The sequence below is a fragment of the Nannospalax galili genome, unplaced genomic scaffold (genome assembly GCF_000622305.1).
Source record: "Nannospalax galili isolate Female #2095 unplaced genomic scaffold, S.galili_v1.0 scaffold805, whole genome shotgun sequence".
NCBI lineage: Eukaryota > Metazoa > Chordata > Mammalia > Rodentia > Spalacidae > Nannospalax > Nannospalax galili.
The window spans coordinates 208,019-215,558 of NW_008353486.1; the positions used below are offsets into that span (position 1 = coordinate 208,019).

Below are 7,540 nucleotides of genomic sequence, written 5' to 3' on the forward strand. Positions count from 1 at the left end.
ATATATATATATATGACTAGACTAGACCAAGAAACCATCTCAGTGTTACAACCCAAGGACTAGGGATCTTCCTAAAATGGGAGAAAACAAAGATCTGAATTTTGTATCATTTAGCAGTCAAAATAAATAAACAGAAAAAAAAAAAAAGAGAATTGGATCCATCGAGATGGAAAGGAAATATGGACGAACGAACCTGGCAAAAGCAAGGTAGAATGAAAAGGGAGCTGTTTGACCAGGTGCCTTGTGAGGCTCTCTGTTCTCACGGGAGCCTGTTCCCAGGTCCATTTCTCCCATAGGACACATCTTGGATGTGGATAGTAGCCTTATTATCAGATGGCACTGACTCTGAGAGCTAAGGTTGATGCTGTGCAATCAGACAATAGAATTTTTTCTGTCCATTCAGTTTTCCTATTCTCCCTTCCCTCCTCCCTCTCTCCATCAGATAATCACCATTCTGTATGGAAAAACATCAAGGACAAGAAATAGTAGTATCAATCACTTAACATATAGACCCCATTTCCATCCATCATGTAAAAGTGACAGGATTTCAGCATTTTTACAACTGTATACTATTCTCTTATAACTTGTATATGTAGGATGCATTTCCATTAGCTGTTTGCACCCACTATGATCACATAACTTGGCTATTGTGAATATTGCTACAATAAACATGGAAGTACAGAATTAAAACAGAGAGAGGGGTAAGGTTGACCTAAGACAAATAGAGTAACCTATCCCCTGTCCTCAGTGCTGAGTCTTGGTCGGCATTTATAAAGGAGCATGGGTGAGACATTATCCTCCCTGACTTCAGTCCTCTGCACTAACCTCAGGTCTAAGCTATTATTATCAACCCTGGAAGTTAGCAACCTTTAGGAAAAGGTAGAGGAGTGAAAGTCTTTTCCTGAAATTCAGCCATTCATACCATTTCCAACCAAATTCAGCATTCATCTACCCAATATTGCCAGCCACTTGTCTAAGTCAGAATTCAGCAAACTTCTTAAAATGGACCAGAGTAATTACTTTAACCTTACAAGCTGTATAGTCTCTGTCCCAACCACTGTATTTGGAAGAATGTTATTTGCCCCTGAAAAGCAGTGACCTTTAACCATAACAAATTCAAGATTCACTTTGATTCACAAGAGTCTCATTCCTGTGGTATTGACCCTGGTGAACTTGGTGAGTCAGGTGAAAAAATGACTAGTAGGAATCACCAAGTCTGAGAAAAGAAGTTTTACGGTTGTGATGTGAAAGAAAGAGAAGTGATGTGAGACAAGGTGGGCACACTACTAGGGTAAGAAGGGAGGGGTAGGGAGTAAAGACACAGTATATTCCCCAGATGCAGCCTGGGGAATGCACTGAGTATAACCATCTCTCAGACCCAGTGTTTGAACCCATGTGAAAAAGCTCACTTTTATCTCCTCAAGCAGCATCCAGCCCCAATTAGAAAAGGAAACATGACTGTTAGTGGTAAGGTGTCTTCAGCTACTTGGTGCTTATAGAAAGTACATGCAGATATTTTAGGTCATGTGTAAAGCATATTGAAGCAGCACATTTGTGCCTCTTACAACCAGAAATAGCCCAGTTCTTGTGTAAGTGACAGAATTATACCTGTGTTCAGCCTGACAGACTAGCTTTTACTGATTATCTGCTTGACATCCTTGTAGGCTTATGAGAGAATCAGGTGATATTTTGGCATGCAGCAATGTGTATTTCAATTTCTGCAGCATTTTGTACTTACATACCTGTAATGGCCCCCTTCAAAAATCCCATTCTGTGTAGCAAACTTACAGGTTGATTGTGTTACCTCTTGCTTAACAAGGTATACATATTTAGGGATGGAGCCTGGTGGTTTTGTGTTTAGTTGTAGGAGGCTGTGGTCAGAGAATATGGCCTGAATTCCTGCTTTGGGGATTTATTAAGGTTTTATTTTGACCAAATAACTGTTAACTTTTTGTTAATGATCCTTAAACACACTTGCAAGGAAAATGGCTACCTTGCTTTAAGATATTATGCATCACTTCATGTCATTGGTATTATCTTATAATTTATATATTTATTCCATAGTTTATCACTCTAATTTGAGTTAGGCTAAGTTTGTTTGAATTTAAACTGGCATTTTGCCTCCTATTGCAGTGAATACACTCATACACATAAAATAAAAATAATAAATAAAATATAAAAAAAGAGAAGTTCTAGTAGATTTCTACATTGAATCCATCAGATCCTTGCTTTTTTTGGGTTGGAAATTTTTTAATTGCTGCGTCTCTCTCATTGGTTGTTACAGATTTATTTAATTAATTTGCTCCATCTTGATCTAACTTTGGTACATCATAAATCATTTGCATCTAGAAACTCACCTGTTTCAGAGTTTCCAATTTAATGTAATATAAATTTTTACACTATGTCCTTGTGATTTTCTGAATTCCCTTTGTTATCATGTCTCCTTTTGTATTTCTAATTTTATTAATTTGGATCGTCTCTTTCCTTTTTTGTTTAATTTGTCTAAAGTTTTGTCACTTGTTTATCTTTTCAAATAACTAACTCTGTTTCATTCTTTTCGTTGTTTTTAAAATTTCTATTTAATTAATTTTTGCCCTGATGTTCATTAATTCTCTCCATCCACTGCTTTAGATAAAGTAGTTTTGCATTAGAAATAAAAATTTGGGGCTGGGCATGGTGGTTCTCACCTTTAGTCCAGCACTTGGGAGAGAGAGGCGGGCAGATCTCTGTGAGATTGTGGCCAGCCTGGTCTATGAATCAAGTTCCAGGCCAAGCAATGCTATATAGTAAGACCCTGTCTCAAAAAAAAAAAAAAAACCAAAAAGATTGATTTGTTGTTGTTGTTGTTGTTATTTCATGTGTATGAATGTTTTGCCTGCATATTTGTGCACATACTATGTGCATGCCCTGCACCCTCAGAGACCAGAAAAAGGTTCTTCTGGAATTGGAATTACAGGCAATTCTGAGCTGCCATGTGGGTGCTGGGCACCAAAATGGGGTCTTCTGGAAGACCAAGAAGTACTCTTAACCAGTGAGCCATCTCTCCAGCCCCATTTTTTATTTTTGACTTTTCAAATAGTGATCATCATATCTAATGCTAGCAGTGCATAGAGAAATACTGATTTGCTCCATCTACCGTTATTGGTAGGTGATGATAGAGATGGAGATTTCATTTGACCTGGAAGTAACATGAATGGCAGCTGTTAAACATGATACAGGAACTTGGCACTGTGTAAGTGCATAAGGAAAGGAAATAAAATTTTCTGCTTACCCCAGAACCTCAAAGTACCCATAGCCAACCACATTTCTCTGCTGAACTATTTCTTTTCAGAGCAAAGCCATCATTCTAGTCACTCGGGGTGAGGATTGATTGTGGTGTTTGCCTCACCCTTTACTCCCTTTGCTACAATCCAGTATCCACTCAATTTCAAATCCGGTTCTCTCTCTTTTAAGTTAGAATCTCCATACTTCTTACTTGTAGGGTATAATGTTTTCCAACCTGGATTTCCTACCTCCAGCTTTTCTGTTCTCTAGCACACCTATCTTAGTACTTTTGTAGGAAGGGTGCTATCAGATGAATAGTATACTCCCATACACGATCTTTACACTGCATTTTTCGTTCACACAAGAATATGAAAACATAATGAAGAACAGTATTGTAAGAGTAATATTGAAACTTCTCTGGTATATAAAAACCCTCAGTTCCAGTGCTTTTTACTACTTATAAAAAACTTCACAGTGGGTTACAACATGACAGTGGGTTACAACATGACATTTGGCTTGAAACTGCTTAGTCTTCTAAAGCACAGTGTTGATCGTTTAGTGCACCAACGCCTCTCCATTTCTGCCAAGTAAAATGTAAGCTTCTTGTTCTACCCTTCTAAGCGCTCCACAGTTTTGCCTTTCAAGTCTTTACCTTCTATTATTTCCCTTTAAGTATGCTTGAACCAAATGGGACTTCACAGCATTCTCTGAACAGAACCTACCCCCTCATGCTTTCATTTGTGGAACACTCTCCCCTCAATTGTACCTCTTGAAATTCTATACTTTTCTCAAGACCTAATTTAAAGGTTAGTTCTTCCAAGAAAGAAATCCCTGTGTCATTGGCAAAGAGTAATCTTTTTATCTTTTGAATTGCTCTATACCTTATTTTTACCTCATAACACCAATCCAACATGGTATTATAATCACTTCAAGATATTTATTCGGGGCAGAATAAATGTCTTTATTTTTTTTTAATTGGTAACTCCTGAACATCTAGCACAGTATTTGCAAGTTGCATGAAAGTACACCTTCGAAGTTTCCTAAGTAAAACGAATGTTGCTTTGTACTTTGGCTCTGGGTTAGTCTTGTTAGTAACAATCAGCAGGTTGACAACAAGAAAGTGTAGCTGTAACTCCTGAAACTGTTGAGAGTTCATTGTCTCTGGCACTGACCAATGCTGAAAAGTGTTTGAATACTTTTTAAGCACTATAGAAGCGTTTGTTAATTCATTTGCTGAGCTACAAAATGATTTAGAGACTTTTTCAGGACAGTGAAGATGTTCATCCTCAGGAAATGAGTCAAATAGCTGTGCTAAGCATAGTTGACTGGAAAAGAGCTCTCAACTGATGGTACTGAAATAATGGAGCCACACATTACATAATGCCTTAGTGATTACTTGAGAAACCAAAGGGTTCCCGTATACATTTGTGTCTAATAAATGATAAAAATGAAATGCACACTTTTTTTCACTAAATCAACTATATATATTATCTTAGAGATTACTAGTAGATTATAGGTTAAAATGGTGATTTTTAATGAATACAGTGATTCAAAGACAGCGGTTGACAAACTGCCAAAACCTCTTCATCTGCCTTGATGTGATAATTCATCTCTGATATAAGAGTGTAAAATATGAATGTTAATCCAATAGTGAAAAAGTGACTTAAAACTGATTTCTTAACTTGCTTATCTTTGTCAGACCGCAATTTGAGTAACTGTCATTGAAATACTGGCTTTTCTTTAGAGTTGAGGACAAAGACTGTAAATTATAAACAGTATACTAACAATATTGCTACATGTTCTTCCAGATGAAAATGATAATATTGAGATAGACACTAACAAGGAGATCCCTGAAGGCTTTGTTGTAGGAGGTGGAGATCAACTTACTAATATAGAAAATGACCTTGATACTCCTGGTAATTTCAAATTATAATCTTTTTTTGTCCTACTGCATGGCAGACTTTATATTTTTATTATCTCATCAGTAATAATAAGTTGATTTGTTTACATCTTACACGCTCACAGATCATTCAGCCAAATCCACCTTCCATTCATTTTTATGTTATTTTGTTTTCAGGTGAATGTTAAAATAGCATAACATTGAAACAGTCAATTGGGGCTTGTGTTCCTCTATTACTGATCTTAAATTTTATGTTCCATGAATCAGTTTATAGGCATTTAAAAAGCTGTTTCTGTTTCTGTATCTTGGTGTGGTACTGTCTTGTCTGCTACACATGGAGTATCTGTGGAATCATTCAACTCTAAATCTAAATCACTGATCAGACTCTGAGTTTAGAATTAACAGTAAAAGGCTAAGCATGTTGGTGCCCAAGGCCAAAGCAAGAGGATAGTGAGTTCCAGGCCAGCCTGGGCTACAGTGTGAGATTCTGGCTCAAAGTTGATAATTGATCATTTACTTTGCAAATTTTGTGCTTACTTAAAGGAGGCTGGAGAGATGGCTCAGTGGTTAAGAGCACTGGCTACTCTTGCAGCAGACCAGGTTTCAGTTCCCAGCACCCACATGGTGGCTAATCACTGTCTATAATTCCAGTTCCAGTGCCCTTTCCTGGTCTCAGCAGGCATTGCACACGTGGATGCACCTCCAATCATGCAGGCAAAACATTCATACACATAAAAATTAAAAATAAATTAATCAAGCCAGGCATGGTCGTCTGCACCTTTAATCCCAGCACTCAGGAGGCAGAGGCAGGCAAATCTCTATGAGATAGAGGTCAACGTGATTTACATAGCAAGTTCCAGGCCAGCTGTGGTTACAGGAAGACTCTGTCTCAAAAAGCCAAAAACAAATAAATAATAAATTAAAAGTATTATTCCTGTTTTATATATTGAATGCTTGGTTATAATAAGGCACTTTGAAAACTACTTGTGTAGACTATAATGAAATTGTTACATCTTAAATAATGTATATTCACTGACTGAATCATGCTGCAATTCATCTTTGTAGGTTTTTATTTAAAACAGATACTTTCCAATAGTTTTAGTAGATGAGTGTTCAATATATGCTGTTTTTGTAAGTCAGCAGCAAGTGGCAATCCATAGTTTTATGTACCTGAGCAGTTCCAGAAATGATTATTGAATTTAGGTCCAACAGCAATAAAAACTCTTTGGCAATCTCTTTAGACTTAAAGATAAGAAGATTGAGTTTCCAATAATTATTCTTTCCTACAAAATGCTAAGTAGAATGACAGCAGACATTCTTTTTCCAGGCTGGCCATGCCCTGGCAGTACTAACCTGCTTTGTTTTTTCCTCTTGAAATCCTGCTGCTGTTACTTCTCTAAAAAACAACTGACCAGGGTCTTCTCAACCATAAGGAGCACTTAGGAAAACTCAGGGCCTTTAGTCAATAGCTCCCTCATGGCCCAGTATTAAATTATACTATTGCTATATAGCAGTCAGTATGCTTATAATTGAACCCGAAAATCCTGGTATTTAAGGAAAACATTTAAATGTTTAACTCAGAATTAGAACTGCCTTTTAGTTATTTCTTTTAAAACTGTAGCGTTTACCTTTGATTTTTCTTTATGAAAAGATTTTTTTTTCTGTCTACCCATCCTCACACTACAATTACCAGCAAATGCTTTATCAGAAACCATAATGTAAGGAAAGGAAGGAGGGAACAGAGGGAACGGGGGTGCGGATGGCTGGCTGTGGGGACAGAGGAAAAGAGAGAAAAAGAAACATTTCTTAATATTTCTTTATTGTTGAGGACATTCATCAGAATCTATAGACTTGAAGACCTGACTTTTCATTTATAGAAATATATAATTAGTAGAAATCGGTAATGCATGTGTCTTCATTTCACAGTAGATTGGAAAGACAGGAAAAACTAACCACTTCTTAGGCAAAACAGAAATTTTCTAGTTTCAGCTGTTAAAACTTTGTGGGATTTTTTTTTTAAGCTAGTTAATTTTAATCCTGACAAGTTTGACTTTTAAATTTTAAAAAACTTCTTTCAGGGTCAGGGAGATAGTTTAGTTAGTAAAGTGCTTGCTGTGCATGTGTGGGTGTCTGAGTTCAGCTCTCTTAACACCCAGGTAAGAGCTGGGTGCAGAAGTGCCTTCTTTAACGCCAGCACTGAGTGGGAGGAGATAGGCAGACCAGAAGTTCCCTGGACAGCCAGTCAACTCAGTTGCTGGGTGTCAGGTCAGTGAGAGACCTGTCTCAAAAATATAAGGTGTATAGCAACTGAGGAAGGCACCCAACGTCAGTCTCTCTCTCTCTCTCTCTCTCTCTCTCTCTCTCTCTCTCTCTCTC

General features: G+C 37.2%; 1 protein-coding gene across 1 annotated transcript in view; it reads left to right on the forward strand.

Annotated features, from left to right (window-relative positions):
• The window catches only part of Ehbp1 (EH domain binding protein 1), a gene marked incomplete in the record, with an annotated part of 244,217 nt that overhangs the window by 185,649 nt on the left and 51,028 nt on the right, over positions 1–7,540 (forward strand). Inside the window, 1 exon segment of the mRNA XM_017802601.2 lies at positions 5,073–5,180. Within this exon segment, the coding sequence (XP_017658090.1) occupies positions 5,073–5,180 (108 nt within the window).